General features: G+C 43.7%; 1 protein-coding gene across 3 annotated transcripts in view; it reads right to left on the bottom strand.

Annotated features, from left to right (window-relative positions):
• vps39 (VPS39 subunit of HOPS complex) overlaps positions 1-23,980 on the bottom strand; it is a 28,528-nt gene that overhangs the window by 3,375 nt on the left and 1,173 nt on the right. Inside the window, exons 2-24 of one of the 3 annotated variants that reach the window (XM_088648665.1) lie at positions 22,832-22,897; positions 21,801-21,865; positions 20,314-20,356; positions 19,943-20,037; positions 18,859-18,957; positions 18,320-18,412; positions 17,328-17,511; positions 15,860-15,980; positions 14,775-14,895; positions 13,837-13,966; positions 12,947-13,089; positions 11,877-12,017; positions 11,142-11,283; positions 9,572-9,658; positions 7,669-7,742; positions 6,871-6,969; positions 5,589-5,706; positions 4,538-4,666; positions 3,656-3,758; positions 2,515-2,560; positions 1,517-1,666; positions 682-816; positions 212-303 (exon numbers count right to left, since the gene is read on the bottom strand). In XM_088648665.1, the coding sequence (XP_088504791.1) occupies positions 212-303; positions 682-816; positions 1,517-1,666; positions 2,515-2,560; positions 3,656-3,758; positions 4,538-4,666; positions 5,589-5,706; positions 6,871-6,969; positions 7,669-7,742; positions 9,572-9,658; positions 11,142-11,283; positions 11,877-12,017; positions 12,947-13,089; positions 13,837-13,966; positions 14,775-14,895; positions 15,860-15,980; positions 17,328-17,511; positions 18,320-18,412; positions 18,859-18,957; positions 19,943-20,037; positions 20,314-20,356; positions 21,801-21,865; positions 22,832-22,897 (2,476 nt within the window). The remainder of the gene's footprint in view (positions 1-211; positions 304-681; positions 817-1,516; positions 1,667-2,514; positions 2,561-3,655; positions 3,759-4,537; positions 4,667-5,588; positions 5,707-6,870; positions 6,970-7,668; positions 7,743-9,571; positions 9,659-11,141; positions 11,284-11,876; positions 12,018-12,946; positions 13,090-13,836; positions 13,967-14,774; positions 14,896-15,859; positions 15,981-17,327; positions 17,512-18,319; positions 18,413-18,858; positions 18,958-19,942; positions 20,038-20,313; positions 20,357-21,800; positions 21,866-22,831; positions 22,898-23,980) is intronic. The other 2 variants (XM_088648667.1, XM_088648666.1) reach the window with 2 other exon arrangements.

Raw genomic sequence — 23,980 nt, 5'->3', positions numbered from 1 at the left:
ACCTGGAGCATCTGCAGGATTGACAGGACTTTTCAGGTTCTCAGGCAGTGGCCTTACCTGGAGATGGGTTCTTCTGACCAAGTTCGAAACCTACAGTTGGCCCTTATCTTAGCATGCCCAGCGGGTAACTAAAGAATCTCACGTGCTTGAAAAGTGAGGTGATTAACGTAATCAGCAAGGCTGGTAAGGGGAAAGGTCTCGTCCTGCTCACCTATTCCCAATCTTCTTCTTGCAGACTCGGCAGGTCTTCTCCTCTGTAATGATGCACTTCACCTGCTGGTGGAAAATTCTCTCCTCCTTAACCTGAAGTCAAGCAGAAAGGCCAGTGAAAGGCATGCTGCACCACAAAAGGTGCTGTACAGGGCAAAAGTTAGTAATGTACTGAAGAATGGGATACAAGTTGAGGATCCAAAATACCCGCAATTTAATTTTACTTTAGAACAGGTGTCTCAAATTACTATCCTTGTGGATTGAAAGGTTCGGTTTCCTTTGAGCTAAATTAATCTAATTACTTAATCTGTACATTTGGCATTGGCTCAAGATGGTGATTAATTCCCTGATGCCCTTGTCTGGCTGCAAGGTAAAATGTCTGTAACTGTTCTAACAGTCAAACTGGTAACACGGCTGAATGGAATAAAGCAGGAAAGCACTGTGGTCAAGGGGTCACGGAGGCGCCCCTACCCTGAGGAACTCCGCATGCAGCAGGCTCTTCAAGACCTGGTCGAAGCGTTTCTTCTTGGCGTTCTCCTCCAGGACGCTCTCCAGAAACACGCGGATCTCTCGGATCTGGGTGTTCGCCGGGAGCAGATTAATCGCCTGTTACAACAAGATCATCGCACACCATTCAGTTCCACAGCTTGCAGGCGATGCCAGCTGAAGACGCAGTTTGGGGTTCATCAGCCAAACCTCGTTTTCAACCAGCACTATAAAAAAAGGTACATTGTGAAGGACAATGCAGAAGGAGAGACTGTGAAAATGCTGTGCTTCAACTGGATTCGTCTGGTCACATCAGTGGTGTGCAGTCCAGCCTAGGTGAGACTGGATCTGACTGTTTTTTACATCTCTTTAAATCACCAAGAGCTGAAGAGCTTTGAGAAGTGTTTGACTGAACCTATTAAGCTAATGATTGGTTCAGTTAGGCCACTGACACACTATACCCATGTACAGAAAATAAGCAAAGCTGACCTCAGGCTACACAGGTATAATGTGGGGTTTTATTTTTTGTAGATTAATTTTGACTGAAGGGTTAAGTCTGCACAGTTAGTCTTTAGCAAACCAAGAAAAACTAGGAGCAAACCAAGGAAATCTCTAAGACCTGAATTTCCAAACCAGTTCCTGAGCATAGTGTACAGGGACACTGTGCTCCAGGGGGCTCCATCCAACATCCTTGATCCTTAGACATGAAAACTCTATATGAATGTAAGAAATGAGTCTAGCTACACTTCTTGAGCAGGATGCCTCACTAGGTGTCAGAAACCCTTGCCTGGTCCCCAAGGTGCTCCCCTAGTCTCGGTACCTTAGTGGTGTTCAGCTTGCTGTGGTGAAGCTCCAGCACTTGCAGAGCTGCCTGCAGATTGGCCTGTGGCTCCAAAAGCTCCATTTTGATTGGTCCCAGGCAGTGCACGTCAGGTGGGGATAGGTACATTCGAAGCAGCGACAGATAGACCTAGACAGGAACAGCACACACGGCTTATTTTTCATACAATTTCCTCTCCCACGAAGATTTGTCACCAAGGTCTCTTTGCCTACAACACTGTTCCACTTCTCAAATGGCCAAAATTAGAAATGATCTCTTTACACCAGCCATGGACTTGCAAAGTCTGCTCAGGATTTCAGTGGTGAATTGCGGCCCCACCAAAATTAATATCCAATTAAGAAACAACGCTTTCACTTGTGGGAGAAAATGACAAGCAGATGTCAAGGCAAGATTACTGTACTGGTCTGCCTTAACCCTACACTGCACATTACTGCAACATCAACAGTCAAGCAACTGGAGTGACCAGTTACAGAGATTCAATCTGTTGCTAAGCCCTCCTGGCAGTGGACACACTGAAAGCACAAATGTGAACAACATTTTAATATCTTAGGTTCTCCATTCTGCCTTTATCAAGACAAGTTAATAATAGGTCTTTCAAGTGGCTCATACAGTAGGGAGTCCCCAATGACCTCACCTTGCAATCAAAGGTCTGGGTCAAAGGTCAAAGGGATTCACCAAGGGTGGAGCACAACTGGCAAACCATCGCTGAGACACAACAGGTATTTGTCAGTCAGGCTTGCGTTGAAGAGAAGAGCTGTGCCTCCAATTAACCCAAACTTTCTTGTTAGGGACTGAGGTGCTAACGGCATGTCAAACCACAACTGACCCGGCAGGTGGTGGCGTTCCTCGTTCTCTCCTGAGCTGTATAGGAGTCCCATCTGGGGAGTAGTCTCAAAACAACTGGCAGTTTCAAATGGGGTGCAAAAAAAATATCTTGAATGGCCTAAATTCATGTGCTGCTCTCGAGCAATACTCACGTCCTTGTTTCCATCAGTCACCCTGTCGTAATGCCGGTGGCAGTACCTGAGCGAGGAAGACAGCACTGGTATTAGTCACTGAGTCTCCAATCAAACTGGCAGGCAAACCTTCAATGAGCACTGTCAATCAGTTTTAATTAAACCGTGACAGAGGGTATTATCAAGCAGGCTGGAATCATCTGTAATGTAATTCCTTTAACTGAAGCCTTCCTATAGAGTCAACAAAGGCATGCACAACAAGATAGGCCGTTCAGCTTTCAAATAAACAAAGAATATCACACCCCCTGCTGCTTTTCAAAACCTCATCAACATCTACAAAACGAAAATCTCCTATTGTAAACCAATTTCTTATAGCAAACTGATTCAAAAGGGGAACAGCAAACATTCTGTCTGAACTGAGTTAAAAACCTGGCTAGACTGTTAAAATGTACATCAACAATGTATTTTTGCCATTTCTGATATGGTGTTAATGCACTTTCAAGGAGTATTTCCTAGAAAAGCAATCTGAACAAAGTCATTTAAAAATTAGAGGACTGGCTCTCCTTCATTTGCTATGCGAGTAAACGTTTCAAATCGTACGCCTTTTACATGATTCCCTGTTGCAGAAAAAGAAACTGAGTCAGGTTTTTCTTAAAATGGTATCTGAATGCCCTCCCCTCGTTTCCCAGTGAGTGGACATGAAACAGGTCACTCAGCTTTTCCACTGGTTGCTTCCACCATGGGCCATTGCAATGTATACGGAAAACCTTGGAACACACCAAGAAGCTTAAGGGACTAGCGTTAGTTGACTGCCAGCGTTCGGCAATGACACCACTGTCTGAGGATGCAATATGCAGCACAAAATGTTTCAGCACTGCACTCCTGCCCACAGCAGTGCATTTTAATTAGACTGCAGAGATCCTGCCTCATTAATCTACTGGCAATTCATAAATACAGCATTGTTCGTCATGTTAAACTCTTCCCTTAAGATGTTTGTTTTCTCTCGGTCTCCCAAGGCTTCTTCAGACTAAGGGATTATGTCTGCAAGCTCCCAGGACAAGTGGACGCCATCAAAAAGGAACCTATTGCAATTTCAGCTGTAACTGCAAGGAGTGAAAGGGATATAAGCAGGCTGTAGTCTTAGGTTTGATGAGGTACTCACTCCTCGGCCATGCGGATATCTTTGAGAATGTGCACGTAGATGAACAGGGCTTGCTCGTGTTTGCCCATGCGGCCCAGCAGCAGAGCTCGCTCCTCCAGCAGCCCTGCAAAGCAAGAACGTAAGAACTGATTACAGACAACAGGAGGCTATTCAGCCTAACTAGCCATTTTTTAGTTACTAATTACTAATTACTCCCACATTTGCATCCAGCTGTTTGTTAAAGAAAAGGGGCATCAGCTTCAATATCATGGCTGAGAAGTCTGTTCCACTCTCCCACAACCATTTGTGTAAAGACATGCCTCCTGCTCTCAGTTTTAAATGTACTTCCATGTAGTTTCTACTTATGCCCTCCTGTTTACCCGTCACTGTTCATTCCGAACAAATACGCTGGGTTGACTTGGACTGAATATTTGTATCAGGTCCCCTTGTACTACAAGTTGTAGTCGTCCCTGTTCAAGAGTGAAAAGGTTAAGTTCTTTCAGCCCGTTCTTTGAGTTTGGGACGTTCCCTCCAACTCCCAGAATGCATCTTGCCGCTCTTGAAATGTGAAAGGCGAAAGGAAAAGAGCAACACAGGGATTTCACTGAAGAATGATAGCATTAAGTGCAAATGTTGCCAACAAACAACAGAAAGTCACACTGCCATGTGGCTATGTTGGAATGTTAATGCTTGTCTGACCTTTCCGGTAGACGACTCATGGATTTCGGGCAGCACTTTCCAATTTACTAACAGGAGCCACAGTTAAAATAAGAAGACAGTGAATTACGGGAAAACTCGAAAGACCCGGGAACTGTTCTGAGGCCAGTGACACACAGAGCAGACGGGATCACTGCCAGGTCAACGGATGGGGGGGCGCTGAGCCGCGCGTGGAGCAGCCCTCACCATCAAAGGGGAAGTCACTGATGAGCCGCTCGGGTTCATAGCGCGTGGAGGACTCGAGGAACTTCAGCAGCTTGTTGCGAAATTCCCCCAGCTCCCCCTCCTCCTGGCCAGCAGGCACCGGGGTCTCATCTGGGGAAGAGACGGAGGGTTAGTACTCCCTACTGTCAAACTGGTGGACTGCACTGCACTGCATGAACATCATTCCCATTTATCTGTGTAAGGAGAGGTGTGGATCCTGTTTGGGTTTTTTTTCCCCATTTTAAAAGTTGAGTCATCTTCAGACACTAATCAACTGTAACATTTGGACAGATTTACCTCACCATTCTGACTTCTGTTTTGAAAAGACCTCTCAAAACAAAAACTGTTGGGGAAACGTCACCATTATATTTAACGCTTTTTCCACAATGTTCGGCAATGACACCAGTGTCTGAGAGCATTTATGCGCACTGAGACTATTGAAGGTTCCCCTGCATCTACTAAAACAGCTTCTAAAGTCTGACTATCTAGTTAGTTTAGCACAGAAAAAGACTAAGTACAAACCTCTCACATAGGAACACAGAAAAGCTGTTGATTTGCTGAACTGCAGAAGGAGCATCCTAACCCAATATTCCCTGGAGGCCCCCCCCAAACACAGTGGCTGGTTGTTGCTCCAGCTGAATCCTCAGTTACACAACTCAATCCTCAACTGACCCAATAACAGAATTAATTTGAACTATTTGGCTGCTTTCTTAGACATGTTGGAGGTTGCCTTTAACTGCTGCCTTTCATTCTAACTTGCCTTCTAAAAACTTCAGACTTTTTGAGTAGCAGAACTCTTGCCAATATTCCAAATCGCAAAACTTTTTTCAGTTAAGGCTTCAACTCGGTAATGAGGCTCAGCAGGAATGAAACCCATCGGGTGTGTGAACCTCCGGGACCTGGATAGGGAAACCCTGCTCTGCACGACCAAATGGGTTAGATGAGCCACGTGGCTTCCTCTTGTTTACAACCTTTCTTATGTTCTTGTCAAGCACACAGGCTGTCCAGGAAGCGATCGGATTTCTGTCCTTACCCTCCGGCAGGGAGTTCAGGTATTCCTTCATCAAGGCCTGCACTCGCTCCAGGTACAGCTCGATCAGGCAGTTGTGGAATTCAGGCTCCTCCTCTTCCCACACAGAAATAATGTGCTCCTGCATGTGAAAGGGGAGACATTCAGAGACGGGAAAATCTTTATTCCAGGGCGGCACAGTGGTTAGCATTGCCGTCTCTCGGGTCCTGGGGCGCTGGGTCCAATTCCAGGCTTGGGGTGCTATCCGCATGGTGCTTGTAAGTTCTCCCAGCGTTCCCATGAGTTTCCTCTGGGTGCTCTAGTCCAAACACATACTGGTAGGTTACGTGGCTTCTGGGAAAACCGAACATGGTGTGTGTGTGTTTGTGTCTATATCTGCCCTGGGATGGACTAGCATCCCATCCAGGCTGTATCCTGCCTTGCACCTGCTGCATGCTGGGATAGGCTCCAGCACCCCTTGGGATGCTGTACTGGATAAAACAGTTAAAAAATGGATGGATGGAAACCTTTATTACTCAAACAGAGCTGAGGCTCTTTTGGTACAGCAACAATCTGTGTTACCAAAGAAAAAGTCAAATCAGGTACTTCTGTATCATTGCAGTTTAGAATTCTAGTATTCTATTATTCATTAATACACCACTGTACCAGCACAGAGCTCCAACGTTATTTCCCTCTTTTGTTTATTTTAATATTGAAATGCTGCAATTAAACCAGCAATACCTGGCTTTGTACTTTGGTGCAAAGACAGTTATTCTACCTTTTTGCTTTGTTTCTTACTGTACACACATTGTTATTTTTAAATTTCTTGAAAAATATATCTTTCTTACCTACTGTTTAACTTTGTTAAATTCCAAAGCATGATGGTCATTTAATAAACAGGGCAAGACGTCTTATTTCAATTCTATTCTGAATTAATAGAGGTTGAATATACCATATTTTTCCATCTCCTCCACAGAAACGTCAACTTCAAATCAACCCTGGCACTACAGTGTACAGTGCTGCCAAAGACAACCTGGCTCGGAAGAACTGAAACCGATGCAGGGAGTCCTGTTTTGCAAACATATGGAGAATCCTAAGATCTACATGCAGGTAAACAGAATTTCCACACATATGAAAAGGTAAACACAAGGCACAGGAAAAATGACTTAACCAGACTCGCATGTGTCTTCCACTCTAAAGTTCCATTCCAGCACTGTTCAGTTTTTAAAATCAGGAACAACCGTTGCCAAAATGTAAATAAGCACCAGGGGTGCTGACAGGCTTCTTGCGGTCTCCTTGGTCTCACCAGATAGGGTATAGCAAGCTCTTTGAATCCCTCCTTCAGGAAGTTCAAGATCTTCTCTCTGGGCAGAGTCTCCACCTCTGTCAGGTCTTCGGTGAAGATCTGAGACAAAAACCAAGGCGCACGAATCACAGAGACAGTCAGAGGACGTGAAGACATCCCGAAAGGACTGCGCATTTCCATTCCGCTCAGGCCTGGAAGGTCACAGATTACAGAGCACACTGCCACACTCAAAGGGAGAATTACAAAATAAAATCACAATGGCATTGTTTGCCATTGATCAACACAAACCACTCCATAATATCAAATTGAAAACAAAATTCTACAGATCCTCCTAAATTAATTAAAAATATAAAATGGAAAGTAACGGATTGTGTAAGTATTCACCCCGTTTGAGTGGTAGAGGCACTTTTTGCAAAAATTACAACCATGTGTCTTCTTGGATAAGTTTCTACCAGCTTTGCACATTTAGAAATTCATTTTCACTTTTACACTTAAAAAGTGGTTTCTTTCATTCAACAGTAAAAACTGTTAAATACTTTAAGATTCCATATTGAAACCCAATAAAATATAAAAAGGGGGATGAATACTTTTGATAGCCACTCTATGTAAAACTGATAAAGGAAAATAGCATATACATGGACTTAAGACAACTGCAGACATTCCAATGGTTTTTATTAAAAATATGAATAGGCAATTTAAGGATGTTTAAATTGTTTAGCAAATTCTACTCCTCAAAAAATGAATTTTAAATTCTTAAGATTAAAATCACAGAAAAAGTGGCAATTTTTGCAATCTTACCTTTAAGCCATCCTCAGGGCAGTTTTTCAGCACCCAGGGAGAAAACTCAAAGATAATTCCAAGATTTTCCATCCCTGAGGAAAGAGAAAAATAGTCAGAGTTTAACAATAACAATATAAAATAACATAACAATTGGGTATTCTAAATCAGGTGAGTCGAACAAAAATATCCGGAGTAAATTCTAACTCCACAAAAATTCCCATTTAATTCCATTACTTCCTTTGTAATCACTCTTTATAATGAATCATCATCTGCTTTGTGAAATACTAATTGCTTACACTTATATAGTGCTTTTCTGGACACTCCACTCAAAGCACTTTACAGGTAATGGGGACTCCACCAATGTGCAGCCCACACCTGGATGATGCGACGGCAGCCATAGTGCACCAGTACGCTCACCACACATCAGCTATCAGTGGGGGAGAGCAGAGTAATGAAGCCAATTCATAGATGGGGATTATTAGAAGGCCATGATTGGTAAGGGCCAATGTGAAATTTGGCCAGGATGCCAGGGTTACACCCCTACCCTTTTCGAGAAACTCCCTGGGATTTTTAATGACCACAGAGAGTCAGGACCACAGTTTTACGTTTCATCCGAAGGACGGCGCCTGTTTACAGTATAGTGTCCCCGTCACCATACTTGGGCATTAGGACCCACAAAGACCGCAGGGTGAGCGCCCCCTGCTGGCCCAACTAATACCGCTTCCAGAAGAAACCTTAGTTTTTCCCAGGAGGTCTCCCATCCAGGTACTGACCAGGCTCACACCTGCTTAGCTTCAGTGGGCTTCCATTTGTGAGTTGCAGGGTAATATGGCTGCTGGGAAATGTTGATTCCACTGAGCTTCTCATGTAAACTAATAGTTTTAGAAGTCAAATCAATTAGATGAGCAATGATTTACTTTTCACACATTTAAAAAAAAAAAAAGAAAATTCAAGAGAAACAGCCAAGCAGAAACAAGCTTAGTCCTAGGTGCTGGGCCAGTCAACAGCTTGGGGATGGTGGAATGTGTAAAGATGGTTTTGTGATGTGACCTCGCCAATCTACTGGGCAACTGCAGCCTTTCACCATCTCAAAGCCTTTTTATCACGCACACGAACTGGCTTAAACCATGGCTTCACACAGTGTAGAATGAATTTCGGTCCTCTAATTAAAGTGATCTCTGCTATTACACGAGTTTCCAAAACACGAATTGGCTCATACGTGATTGGTAAATAGGGGAAAGATGCCTGTATAACGCAAACCTCACGTTGGTTTATACACGATTTCATCCCCGACGCGTTTATGTTTTGCGTCACGGAGTAACACAACCGAACTTGGTGGTCTGCGGAGGAATACACATGATGCTCAGCTGTCCCACGTGCTTTGTTTTGGAAGTGCCAATTGGTAGGTGCTCCTCAATTGTCGTGCTATTTTCACTAAATTGTCTGCATTGCTGTAAAAATGAGTGGACAAGGTAACAAGAATGTGTCTAAGAAGCATGCTGGTGATAGGATTTCAGCTGGTGAACTTTTTTTCCCCAAGGTAAAGTCCAAAATTTACTGTAGTATTTCTTTATTTATTATGAATCTAAAATGTATTTCAACTGTGCTGACATTTTTATTAGGATAATTATTATATTTGGTAAAGCATTTGGTTAGGTTGAGTGGTCTGCCCCTAACCCTCTTTTTCCCTATAAGCCCTGTTATTTGTATTACATCCTTTAGTCCAAAACCTCCATTGAGGCAGCATTCCCACATGCCCATCTTCCCCCAGCAGAGATATGGAGCTCTGCTGATGAGGGCAGGGTCTTGCTACACTGGCAGGTGATTTGGCAAATATTGGCCTTCTTCATCCGACACATCAAATTCAGCCTGAGCAGAGAACTTGGTCTGGTTTATTTCTTTAAGATCTAGCAAAGCTTACCGAGTCTCTGGAGGTACTGCACTGTCCGCTCATGGCCCTTCAGGGGAGAGTTGGCCTTGGTGGACTGGTCCAGCAGCACCTGGAGGGCTGAGGGAGAGTCATCAGCTGTCTGGCTTTCTACAACTGGAGGATTCCCTCTTGCATCCAACAGACCAACACACTCAAACACAATGGAATAAGGCTGGGCCAGCGCTGCCTATACTCAGATAGGTGCAGGTATCAGACAGGCTTAGCTGAGGTGCTTCAGGGCAAAAAGGCTATGAGACCCTACAGAGGAATGTCAAGTACTTAGGTGCCCACCAGTTAACAAGTAATAAATGTTAAAGCTAGCAGGGTGCCCAGAAAGATTAGACAGGTTAGGACTGTGAACATTTAAAGGTAGTAGACTTCAGCGCTGTCCCCAGGAAGATGTTTCAGCAAGCTCATACATTACATATGGAGAAGGGAACATTCATATTTCACACACGCAACACACAGATCATGATCAAACAAAAAAAATGACTGAGAGCAGAACGTTGCTATTGATCACCATGTTTGCCTCCTCCACTTTCTAGAGCACAGATCTGCTGTGTCTTAGCCCGTGGATAAGAAGGCCGTTGTCAAGTTCCAGACTGCTGAGCAGTAAGTCATTAATTCAACATGCATAATTCACCAATCCACTGATCAACCACAGCCTGCAACCAATCCAAAGCCTTTTCAGTCACATGAACAGGCTTAAACAGCAGTTTCACACACCATTGACTGAATTTTGGTCCTGTCATTACATACTTCAGTAAAAAAATCTCCATTGAAGCAGCATTCCCATCCTTCTCTAGTGGAGATATGGAGTTCTGCTCATGAGGTCAGGATTTTGTTACACTGGTAAATACTAGCCTTCTTCATCGGATACATCTAATTCAGTCTGAGGCGATAATTTGGCCGGCTTAATTTCTTATTTTCCTTGTTTCCTGCTGCCCATAAAGTGCCACTAGAGAGAAAAGGTTATGAAGCTTGTGTCCAGGAGGAGGAAACTCCAGCAGATCACATCTTTAGCTGTACAGACTGGGCACCCTGGTGAACAGTGATCACTGCAGTGCAATCTCCCTTTACCACTCTGGTGGAGCAGCACAAAAATCCATATTAAAAAGCATGACAAAACTCTGGCGAAGCCTACCAACAAGGCTTTTGTTATCTGTCCCAGTACATAAAAGAAAACAGCTGCACCAAGAGAGAAACCTGGCTTCATTAATGCCCTGCTCACACAGCAACGGCAGTCCCCCGAAAATTGCAATACCTCAAACTCAGAATCCTATTACGCGTCCTGAGCAGAGGCCAGCATGAGCTGTTCAGCAACAAAGCCATGAGATTGAACAGAGCGATCTCAATCCCTGGATTTCAGAGCATATTTTATTCCATAGAGGGATTTCTAACAGCTGTGCAACATTAAGGCCTATTTACAAGTTGTTTACAATCTGCTGGGAATAGAAAATGCTCGAATCTCCACAAGCCTTCCTTGTTCAGTGAGATTCCAAGCCAAGGTGTCCAAGGTCTGAAATGACTAATTGAAGCCAGCAATGCCAAACGGGCTCACCTTTTTTGTGCAGCCCCTTCTTCTCATACAGGATGATGAGCTCACTGTACTTGTGGGCCTTCTTCAGCACGTACTCACTCTCCTCGATGTGGCAGTGGTTGTTCTCCAGCCGCAAGAGCGGCGCCACCAGGGCTACGTTGGTCTGGGGGAGGAGGAGTGTGCAGTTATTGTGAGCAGGAATCAAAAGCCACGTCAGTCCCTCTGGGCCTAGTGTGTCTCCTGTACACGCTCCCACACAGCAGACAGGAGAGAGGACCTGTCGTTTTATGTTCCCTGTCTGAAATGCCTTGTCTTCTCGCATAACGCCGAGCCGCATCAGTTAACGGGCTGTAAGCCGTAATTAAAAGCCTTCTGGGATTTCCCGAATTTCTGTTTGTTTCACTCCCTCATCGAGACTCAGACCTGCACAGATAAAATATTCACAGCCATGAGGCCTTCTAACCTCAAGGCTAAATGCATGGAGGCTTAGAATGACCTTTTATTTTTCATTTTTCATTAGTCAATCAGAGCCATGTGGGCCTTCTTTAGCTCGGGGAGGGGGTAGGCATCAGATTCCTACCTACCCGATTGCCGAAATAGCTCAGCTAATGCCTACACTTCCACCAGCATGGGAGGGAATGAAGGGTCCAAGTTATGTCGTTGTCTGGAGCCTTTCTTCAACTTCGCCCTGGATGAGGACCACACCGAGTGAAGGAATGAAATGAGGGTTTTGGCGGGCAGGAAGGGGGCCCTTACGTGCAGGTAGCACTTGAGCAGCGTGGTGTCGATGATCTGCAGCAGCTTCTTGCGGGACTTGATGGTGGGCGTGCCCTCCATGAGCGGGGAGGTGGTGGACGGGTCCGAGTCGTTGAGCTGCTTCACCAGGTGGCTCCGCTTCTGCAAGAGAGAACAGCCGCCTGGCAGGTGAGCTCTGGGTTCGGGGCGCGGCCTGCTGGCCACTGGCGTCGCATCACCACGAGCGGCTCCACAAGCCGCGCCAGGCATCGGAGATCATCTTCGTTTCCGATCAGCGCATGAGCATGGAGGGCATCAAGATTCATTATTCACCAGAGCTTTTAAAGTCACCACCTGGCCTTTAGAAGGTACAAACAGAAGGAGTTAATGGAATTGGATTGCATTCATCCATTTTCTAACCGCTTTATCTAATACAGAGCTGGAGCCTACCCTGGAATGCAATGGGTACGAGGCAGGGTACACTCTAGACGGGATGCCAGTCCATCACAGGGCACACACAGATGCAGACTAGCACACACTCACAACAGGGTAAATTTTCCTAGACGCCAATTAACCTACCTGCATGTGTTTAGATTGTGGGACAAAACCAGATCACCCAGAGGAAACCCAAGCGAACAGGGGAGAACATTCGAAAACCACACGGATAGCTCTCCAGGTCCAGAATTGATCCCAGGGCAGCAATACTAACCACTGAACCACTGTGCCTCCTGGGTTGTGGTACCAAAGTAGGATAATCTGAATATCAGTGCAGAGCCTGAAGTACACTCTCTTTTATTACTGTTCTCTCTGAATTTCATGTTTAAAACGTTTAAAGCTGAATGGTACTTCCACTTAAACTGGAACATTATACAGCAAATAAGACCAAGTGCTCTTCTCTCATGGCTTTCATTGTGCAGTATTTTATATTGGCTTCTAAAAATGTGTAGTTGATACAATTGCACTAATATAAATTAGCATAAAGTTTAATAAAGCCAAGACATGTTGTTTCAAAACTATTTAAAATGATCGATATGCTGATTTATTCTGAGCCGCATGCTGGGACTCGAGCTGGGCATCGTGGGAGCTGTTACCTGGGTCAGGTAGTCAATCAGAGCCAGGTGTGCCTTCTCCAGCTCAGCGCCAGACAGGTTGGGCAGGGGGTTGGGGTAGTGCAGCTGCCGGCGGTAGTCAGAGGGCAGCAGGTCTGGGTACAGCCCGATCACGTGGGTGGGATCTGGAGACGACAGGGAAATTCTGCTTACTTTGCAATGAAAAAAACTCTGTTGTGCCTGCATCTCACTCTGAATTTCAGCCTGATTGACACTTGTAGCACCTTTCAAAACCTGTGATGTACATTGATTGAGCGTGCAGAATATAATACTCTGCAACCACGCTATTCTACACACTCAAATAATGCCAGGACCTCTGACCATCTTAGAATGTCTCTTCAAAACCAATCTCTTCATTTTAATAATGCTTGCAATACAACACATGATCACCACCAAAGGAGCAGTACTTCACACTGACTGTTGTGAAGATCAGGCATCTAGCACATTGTATTTGCCGTTTAATTGTGCTTCTGGTTTATTGTATTGTAATCCTCCAACTCTCTAAAATGTTCTAAATGTTCTCTGTTCTAAAGTGCTGAGTATTACCTGTTTCATACATAGATGCATTATTCATCCCACTTTTTTGTTCCCACAATTCTATTTCTACTACCCTTCCAGGGTTTTTCTTTATGCAGTGATGGTCTCTGCTCTTACTGTAATAAACCCTTCCAATTCTGCCTGTTTACTGATCCAGCTGCAGTAGGTTTTCTTAAACAGCCAAGCAATGACCTCCCATCTACTGACTACCCTCCTCCAGCAGTGATTTCAAGAAATATATTCAGACATGTCAAACCTGTGGCAGTGTCTCACTCTGCTGTGGTTTTCATCACTGTGAAGAGCAGAAAGGTTGTTACCTGCTAATCCTCACTGACCTGTGCCGAGCTTGGCAAAAACTTGCATGGAATCGTCAAAGCGCTTCTGACAGAAGAGGTTGAAGGCATAAAGGTTCTGGATGTGATGGATCTGCTGCTTCTTATCACCATCCGAGTCATCCTTCATCTTCTGGAAGAGAAATGGCATAGCTGATGGAAAAAAAAAACGTACTGCCACTGAACCAGAGAATGGAATGATGGGACTGGCACTATGACCCCAGTGATCTAGTTTGACCATCTAAGATTTCATTTTAACAAAAATGTCTCTGAGGAGACAGGAGTCTCATTGCACTGCACTGTTAATTAGTCCAAGGAGAAAATTCTACAGATCTAAAGTTAAGGTGATATAGTTCTAAATGAAAAAAGTTGCATGTCTCGGACCTCAGATCTTCACTGTAGCACATTCAGAAAGAATTTCTGGCTTTTAGAAATTCTGGTTGCAGTATTTGTGGACCTCAGGAGTTTCGGCATAGTATTAAGAAAAACAGAAAGAATAATAGAGTACAGAGAAATTTGTATGACAGGCAGGGAGATTAAACCTCAATGTAAAGTTCTATGTCTACTCATGGCAGAGCTGCATGGAAAATGGAAAGTAAAATGTGTCAATTTCATAATTCAATGAAAAGTTCAGAAAATAAGCATTCTGAATAAAGTGAAAAACACATTTTTCTCAAGTTTAAAAGCTACCTACTGTCGCACTGTTCTGTAGAGTGGGTAGTACATGTCCAGCTGGAACTGGTTAAAATGCAGCAACTGAAAATATGCAGGCATGATGTGTAAAAACAGTAATGCTTACTGTAATGGTGAGAAATGGGATACACTGTACCCACCACAGCTTAGTGCAACATTCTGGAAACAGAAAATTTAAACACCCTTAACCAATTTCCTGTGTTGGTTATAACTCCCTCTAGACCAGACAGATGCGAGTGGCTGCTCACCGCCAGCTGAAGGGCCAACTCAAACTGCTTATCCTGAAGGAGCTGTCGGATCTGCGTCGCTATGGAAACAGGGACCAGCCGCCAAACAAAATGGTTACTGGCAACGTACACAATGTTGGGCCTGCAAGAGAAAACAAAAAAATGTCCAGGAAGGTGACAGACAAACATGTTACAGAAGACTGCTTCAACTCACAAAGCACACAAAATTACAACCACATACCTACAATAGCTTGGCATTACCCACATGTTACGTAAAGCTCCCCTCTGCCAACATCACTGACCTGCATTACTCTCCCCAGGATGGATGGCAGAGTGCAGAGAGGCTGATTGACAAACTCAAAGGTATTGCGAAAAAAAAACCCACCACAAGTCTCAAATCCTACAGCTAAATGACTAAGAGTAGTTTATGGGTGTGCTCATCCGAGCCAAAAGTTTCCCTCAGCAACTCCTCCAACGATCTCAGACCACTATTCTCCCCCAGTAAATCACACAGGACACTCAGATTTAAACAACGTCCCTGCCACTTGTTTGGGCCCAGCTAAACAAACACTCACTTGTGCCCATTTAAACTCCTGAAGCCAGAAGACAGGAACACAGACAACGTTCACAAACAGTCCTGACCAGGATAAGAAAGTGAGGTGTGGCGATTCTTATCATTATACACCATTAAAAGACTTACAATTACTTACAGTAATGGGAGCTAGTGTTATTGTAAGTACATGTATGTGCAACCAGTTTGACTGGATACTGCTAATTTTGTTCCTCCTGCTTAAACCAGACGTCTCATCAGCCTGGGATGAATCAACAATTTGCAAGGCAAGTACGGCCATTTTGTGTGTCTATCTTCTTTGCAATGCCCTCGTGACTCCATCATCCCAAATACACTACTTGCCGTGCTATTAACGTGTATATTACTACACCTTCAAACTCAACTCTGTTGATGTGTTAGATCATTAATACACCAACCAGGAGGTGGAAGAGAGAACGCGTTTTTCCCCAGTCTAAATTCTGCACACTGCAAGGTCAGAGTTATCTGGGGGTTCGGCCCCCTCGCCATCAGTCCCAGCAGGCCCCCTCCCTCTTACCCGGCCGAGGAGATGAATCTGGGTCTCTGCAGCTCCACACTCTGGACCAGAAGGCGTGGCTCAAAGGTGCGGATCTCCACATAGCGGGGCAGCACAGCGATGATGTAGGGTGGCTGGTGCTCTGGGTCAGGGGTAAAGAAAGCAAGGGTCACTGCACTGCGTGCTCTCCAAGACTGTCCAACAGGACCTTGGACACTTCCACCAGGAAGCAAAGAGTGGTGAAACAACCCCAATTTCCCCAAATTCTAGGCATCTCATTTTTCTGGAAAAGTTCTAATCTGATTTGGACTGAACACAGAATCTGGACAGATGAATTAGAAACGACAACATTTATAGCTGAGATCAGTGGTTCTACAGTTACTACCTTGGCACGAAAGGGTTTTAGATTGTTGTGAAAGAAATACAAAGTAATCCACACTGACTTTTGAAAAACATTGGGTAACTCCAGAGAGTGGCAAAAAACCTTTCTGTGGATTTTTAACTTAAATCAGGAAATATTTGAAAGATGCCACCTTCATTACATCACTAATCACATCACTGGCTGGCACCCATATCTGTACACCCTTGGTTGCACTGTGACCTCTAATGAGGTGGTACAGCATTCATGGCAACTGACACAGTCATGTTAATTAGTGAGTTACAAAACGAGCCATGTCTCCGCTTGATTTTTTTAATTTATAGTTAATTTCTAAAACTCATCCAGTCAACAGTATCAATCTCTGCCTCTTTCAGATCCAACGACTGGACAAGGATTAAAAGTCTGTGGTGGGCCTCCGTGATCAATGACCAGCCAACTTTCCTGTTGGAAATGAAGGCTTGCAGGAAACGGCATGAATTGTACCACAAAATAATTTTCTGACAGCAAAGTAAAAAAAAAAATGGGTCAGAAACCATCTAAATTCCACATTTTCAGACCATATCGACAATTATACTCTTGAAGAGAATGAAAGAAATGGTTCCCGAAACGCCTCAATGAAAATTAATTACACTTTTGATAACTGTAAAAAGTAGAAACCCAAATTCTAAGAATCAATTTGAATTGTTTAAAAAACGTTCATTTTGACTGTTGAACAGAAGAAAAAACAAACCAAGGTTTTTTTTTTGCAGAACATGCAGAGCTGTAACGTTTGTCCAATCTTTCTAAAACTTTGCCAGGGGTATGTACCGCCAATTTCAGTTGGGTCGACAGTCACTTCCTCTCTAAATCTCTGGTCAAAGAATCTTTTTTTTTTACTGAGCACAGGAAATTGGAACTATCTGATGTTATACTGTAGCTCCACGTTCTTAATTTCCTTTCACTATTTTTTTCAAAAAAATGAAACAGCCTGAGCTCTCCAGTTCATTATAAATAAGGAATGGTGAGCAGAAGGCATGTCTAAGAGAACAAAGCTCTGAATTGTGTACCGACAGACAGCTACATGAATCTTATCAATGCAGCCAAAGCTTTATTCGGGATTAAGGACCTCACCCATTGCAATAGGGATATCAGTCCAGTTGAGGGCACACTTCTGGGTACAAACCCCCTCTTCGTTGAGGACCACCGTCAAGTCATCCTGTCCCACTGCCACCTTCCCATCAGCCAGCGGGGCAACCAGGGGCTCCAGCTGCTTGCCTGTGGGGAAGAGCTCCTTGAAAGACCCTCGTCCATCCATCTGAGGAAAAGACACAGCCACTCAGTGGGAAATAACTCGCACAAACTGGGAGAGTCATTAATATCAAAACCTGCAGCATGGTTTCATGACTTTTCAAATATTAATTGTACTAAAACTGGAATTAAGCTGTTTAGTGAATAATTCAAAATTCAGATATCACAGCAAACTACAGCAACTACTACAGCAAACCTAGTATGTGATGTGAGGGAGAACAATTCAAGCTCCTGTCAAGACCAGGGCTTCCAATTTACTTTACAGCTCAGGTTTGTGAGACTATACAAGTAACACCTGACAGTTTGCACACTTCTCTGTTTAGTTACACTTCTGCTCAGTGAACCAAACAGCATTGCTTACCTTATGCTTCAACTCAAAATGATCAATATTCAATACATTACTGTGCACAGAACACAAACCCGAATCGTGAAAAGACAAGAGAACCCCAAAAGTCATGACAATGAGAGTGGAGGCCCAAGATCAGAGACTGGGAGACGTGATCTCTGCATTACTTCTGTTGAATGACCCCTATAAAAGCACCCTTATTCTGTGTGGTTCAGTAGAACGGTAATGACAACCTTAAAAGGATACGAAAGCAAAAAGACAGCTGCTGAGGTTTAATGGTTCTGAAGATCACGTCGACATTAAAGGTTGGTCGTGTTTCTTTAGCCAGATTCGTTCATACTGGTATTGGTGTGGTCACTAGAGGTGTGGTTCTATGTAGACATTTTGTTAAGTAATGAGGGAGGAACCACCACAGTGCGAATTCAGGTCCCAAAGTGCCACCCCATTTCCTGACTTGCAGCCAGCTTACCCGAATCAGGTAGTAATCACGCTTGAACCCCACACAGATGGAGTTCTCACACCAAGCCATGGACTTGGGAACATCAGGGGCCCCAAAATCTCCCTGAAACACAGTAAAGAAACAGATGCTCAACTTTTAAGAGTTACAATCCCATTTATCTTTCCCAGCTAGCATTTCATAGCCGACAAAAGTTAGCATTAAAAAAAAGACATCTGTCTATCTTTGCACATAAATAGATATCGTATTTGTCAAAGAGCTGCGGTATGTGACATTTTGAACACACTGACAGACATTTCCTTTTCTGCAACACGGGAAAGGTACAGTATTAGCCTCATCTGAATCAACGTTTCACTTCACATTTTTCAGGAAGCTTCTGCATACTGTTAGAACACATCCTAATTCTCTTACTGTTATTGTTGTACACAAACGATTCATCAATGTCATGTTCAGTTTCACTCTACAATTCAGTAAGGGACAGTGATAACAACAGGTTTTATTGGAATGGATTCAGCTCTTCGGATTTGCCCCTTGTCACACAGAGGTCCTACCTGCAGCTCGTGGAAATCGCGGTCCTTCCAGTAATACAGCTGCAGCCTCTTCTTCACCGCCACACACATGCGCAGCTTGGCCTCTCCTTCGCTGGACTGCTGCACAGATGAAGGCACGGTGAATCGGCACACACTACCATCCCACACCACTGCAAATCGCCAGCCTGATTACTGGCAGCTAGAAAACCCAGGAATCTGCTTTATCCAATACATGATCGCAGCGGAGGCAGAACCTATCCCCAGCAAGCAACGGGAACAAGGCAGAATTTACCCTGGACAGGACATCAGTCCACTACACACACTCACACCAGTATGTTTATGGACTTTGTGAGGAAATCACATCTCCCTGAGGAAACCCACACAAACCTAAATAGAACACACAGACTCCACACAGACAGCACCCCAGGGCCCCAGAGCTGCGAGGCACCAATGTTAACAACTGCGCCACTGTGCCAATAACCTAGGTCCATCAAATCCTTTCATAAGGGATCCCAGGGACCAATCTTTTGCTTTATGGATGTTTCCTCCATTCCCATCTTACTTTCTGGGTGAAGCATTTTTTCTCCCCGTTTTGAGTGCTCCTAAACTTAACTAACACTTGCTCATTATGAAGATATCGCCTCTGGATTTTGTCCCCTCGTATTCTACGCTAAAAGAACACAGCTCTTTTCAAAGTACGGCACTTTCAGACCTGGAATAATTCCCACATTTTCTCTAGCACTGCCTCTAAAGAATCAATGAGTGAAAATAATTCCTGGATTTTTCTCAAGTACTGTTCCTACTAATGCAGTAACAATTTAGTAAAAAGTTGGTAAAATAACATGTATTCAACTGTTCAATAATAAGGAGCTGTGTCAGTCTGCAGTGGGATTTCCTGTATGGAACTGACCTGTACATGTTCTTCTGAAACTCAAGCAGCTCCCCACCTAACACTCTTCAATCTCCACCAAAACTTATTCAACAGGTTTTGGCTAGGAGTTGACTTCATAATTCACTAAGCAGGCACCTGTATCTTCTCCTCTCTTGCAACAACTGTGGAAAGCTGTTACAGAGAATAGCGGTTTGTGGAGGCTCAGTGACTGACCTGCAGGTCACAGGCAAAGAGAGTGGCCCCCTTGGCCTTCGAAACCACAGTGATCTGCTGGAAGGTCAGCAAGTCATGGACATGGATGTTGTTTTCTGTTGACAAAAAAGGAGGAGTCATGCCTTCTAAGCAAGCCAAGTCTTTTTTTTTTGTTTGTTTAATTTGTTTATTGGTTTTTCAGAGAAAAGAAGAATATTACAAGGTATCATACACAATAATGAACACATGTGAACAATCATCATGGCAAGAAAGACTAGGTACCTAAACAAACTGTGCAAAACTAACAATAAAATAAAAACAGGAATAAAGGAGTAGGAAGATCTTATGTGTAAGTACTATCATGCAGCAAAACAAAGGACCTGAAGACTTACCCAGAAGGCTAACCAGGATTTTATACTGCGCCACCACATACAACTGTGAGAAAACAGAAACAGGGAGGTGATTCATTTTAACTCCCACAAACAACTCCTACAGCTTTCCTTGCTCAATGCAGTAAAGCAGGGGTTCCCAAACCTGGCCCTGATGGCCCACACTCCAGAATTTCCATTCCAGGTGAGCTTAATGACCCAACCGAAGACTTCAGTGAACTCTGAAGGTGCTCAGTTGGAATATTTGCATTGTTTTTGCCACTCAAACGTTTGGGACTTTATGTTACTTAGAGTATGAAATGCAATAGTAGGAAGGCAACCTCAAACATGTTAAAGAGGTGAAAACAGTCAAAGAGCTGGAATTAATCCTATTATTAAAACAATTAAGGCTTCAATTGTGTAACTGAGAGCTCTGCTGGAATGAAGAGAATACACTTCCAATATGCTGTTATTGCCCTATCACGGTTTTAAAAAAAGGTCAGATTATGTAAAAAACAGAGAGACAAACCTCACATATGGTCTTATTATTTCTGTAAACCAGTGCAGCTGAAGTGCTACATCTATGCAGCAATGTCTACTTTCTTTTTCTTGGCTTCCCAACTTGACAGATTTTTACCCGTATCGACCATTGACACCTCCTTACAGCACTATTCCTGGGGCTCATTAATGTAAAACCAAAAATCCAAGACATATTTCAAAATAGCAACCTCCGTTTTAGCACCATCACCTTGTCCGGCAGCTGGTGTGTACAAAGAATTGCTCTTCAGTTGAGTCAGGGGAATAAAGCTAATGAGTGGAGAGTAAAAAAAACAAGAAAACATGGAATGCTGAACAATGAACAAGAGGCCTATATGGTGAGCACCATGTATTAAAAACACAAAACACTTGGGCTATGCTGCAACGCTTGTATGATTGGTTTGCCCCAGTTGTGTCATCTAACTTGGCACTGGTGGTTGATTTGTCCACTTTAAATTACTGGGAACCCTGTGGAAAGTGCCTATTTTTTTTCACATTGACAATGCGTTTGTTGCAGGTGTGAATTAATATATCACCCTTCTATATATTATCAGTCACCCTGTTTACCAGGCTGATGGGATGTGGCACACCAGAGCCTATTCCAGAAACAGAAGGTACAAAGTCAACTTGAGAGCACATGACTGCTCTCCTCCTGAACAGAACAACTAGTCCATCACAAGGTAAAGGAGAAAGAAACAAAGTAGAACAGGCATTCAATTCCAACACATCACGCACCATGCTAACTCCGCACAGACTGGCATTTTTGGGTCCTGGAGCTGTGAGACAGCAGCGCTAACTGCCAAACCACAGGCCTGCCCCATTTATTAAATCATACCGACACTAAACACAATAGCACACTGCTTCAAATGGGACAATCAGTCCACTGCTGGCCCGACTAATTTAACACAAAAATGCACATGCATATTAAACAATAGTGAATGACATCAGTCCACAGAAGTTACTTTACCACATACCTGCTGAATTTTCTTGGAGAAGTTTTTGTTGGATTTTTCCAGCGTTACTTCAAACCTGTTACTGCCTATAAGGAAGGCACAAGAAGTCTGGTTACAGCATGGAAACTGGCAAGGCCAGCACATCCCCAATTTCTGCGTCTACACCCATACATACAAAAGAACAGGGCTGTCTTTGACAACAAGTCTCTTATTTCCCTTGTCGGGACAATGGGTCTTTATGAAGAACTGTACAAATAATTACTGAATGTCTGCCTGCGCTACGGCATGCCAAAAAATTAAAGTCGTAAACATCTACTGCTTTTCATTTAGTGTGTATTACACACTGGCAGTTTTGCAACAGTCTACTTTGCTGCCCCCACGCCCACTGCTATTTGCCATGGCATGATCCCTGCTAGAAACCAGACCAAATACGTTACTGCCATCCCAGTAGCTGGGAGGGCCAAGAAGTGAGCAAATCTGCTCTTAAGCACACTGGAAAAGCCCTATACACTGAAGCCTGTGCAAGACCTATGTGCTTTCCCATCCTGGCTTCATGGTGTCATTTTGACATGTAAGCAGCAGTGGTTAAGAACAGAGAGACTTCAAGTTACAATACAATACACTTAACACAGCACGCCCTGTTCAGCTTTCGCTATGTTAATACTACCGTTATTTTTGGAAACTAAAATCATAACCCAATGTTACAAAAAAAATATCTAAAATGGTGGACGTTAGCCAGAATAGCTTCTGTCATTTCATATTTCTCTCTGTTGTTGCGTCACGCAGAACAAAATAGACAAAAGCTTTTAACGTCATCACATACAGATATCCCCCGGGCTTGAGATTCTGGAAATATGGCCAGAACCAAATAAGAGACGTGAGATTATGGCCTAGAGCATTCTTTTAATCCAGCACTGTTAATTTAACTGGCTGCTAAGCAATTCATTTCACGCATTTTAGCAGAAGAGAAGAAGGCTGGAAGTGAAACAGGGTTTCAACATGCTGATACAGGCGACTTGAACTGCTCTTCAGCAGCGCGTGAGGGAGCCCACCTGAATCCTTCTTGACTCTGTACAGCAGCAGGTGTCCTGGCTTGGTCCCCACGAGCAGCCAGTCCTCTGCAAAACACATACAGTGGTCACTGGAGAAGAACACACTGCCCAGTCACTGGGCAATCACTCTCCTTCAAATAATTATACCAGCTAAGAAACAGCTTGGGTGAACAAAAACTATTAAACACCGCAGCCTAGAAAATCAGCTTTAGCTCCTATTGGAAAATTTAACGTGAAATCACTGTGTCATAGCTCACCTTGCATTTTCCACATTAGACTCACAGATATTTGTCGCACCAGAATTTACTGCTTATGTGAAGAACATTTATTAAAATCTGAAGAAACTTTCACCAATACAAAAATGAAATTTTAAATATCAAAAATATGTCCCTTCATTCATTTTCTAACTGCTTCCTCCACTGCAGAGCTGGAGCCTATCCCAGCAAGTAACGGAGACAAGGCAGGGTACACCCTGGATGGGATGCCAGTCCGTCGCTGAGCAGACATACACACACACAAACACACTCACACCAGGGCCAGAAGCCCTGATGCCCAGAAGCCCAGAAGCCACTTAACCTATCAGTATGTCTTTGGTCAACAGGAGGAAACTGGAGCACCAGGCAAAAACCCACACAAAGACAGGGAGAACACCCCACGACGATAACACCCCAGATCCAAAATTGAACCCAGGGACCCAGTGCTGAGAGGCAGCAATACTAACCCACTGTGCCACCCATCAGATGTTCATAACTTGTATTATATGGTTTTCGCAGTAGGCTACATTTGATAACTGTGTTGTTAAAGCTTTACTCTTATCTGTTTAGGCTCATTGGAACAGGAACACTGATCAGCAGGTCTCACTGGGTCTGAATGACAGGAGCACTGCCTACCTACTCATTCAATTGGACAGTCTGAGCTCATTACTACCATACTGTATCTGTAAAACTATACACAAGGCAACCCAAATTAAATGTCCGATGAGGCAAAAATATACATAAAAATGTGTTCACTTATCTGAAAATAATGTTTTGGAAATTAAGAGAAAAGGCTTATGCTTTTTAATTAAAGAGAAAATGAAAGGATTGACACCAATTTACAGAAAGGTTAGGAATATGTTTATAACCTGTCCTTCCTCAATGTGTCCTGGAA

The sequence above is a fragment of the Lepisosteus platostomus genome, chromosome 10 (genome assembly GCF_059453375.1).
Source record: "Lepisosteus platostomus isolate fLepPlt1 chromosome 10, fLepPlt1.hap1, whole genome shotgun sequence".
Classification (NCBI taxonomy): domain Eukaryota; kingdom Metazoa; phylum Chordata; class Actinopteri; order Semionotiformes; family Lepisosteidae; genus Lepisosteus; species Lepisosteus platostomus.
Note: the sequence above shows the minus strand (reverse complement) of the source record. Positions and strands in the feature narration are given on the sequence as shown.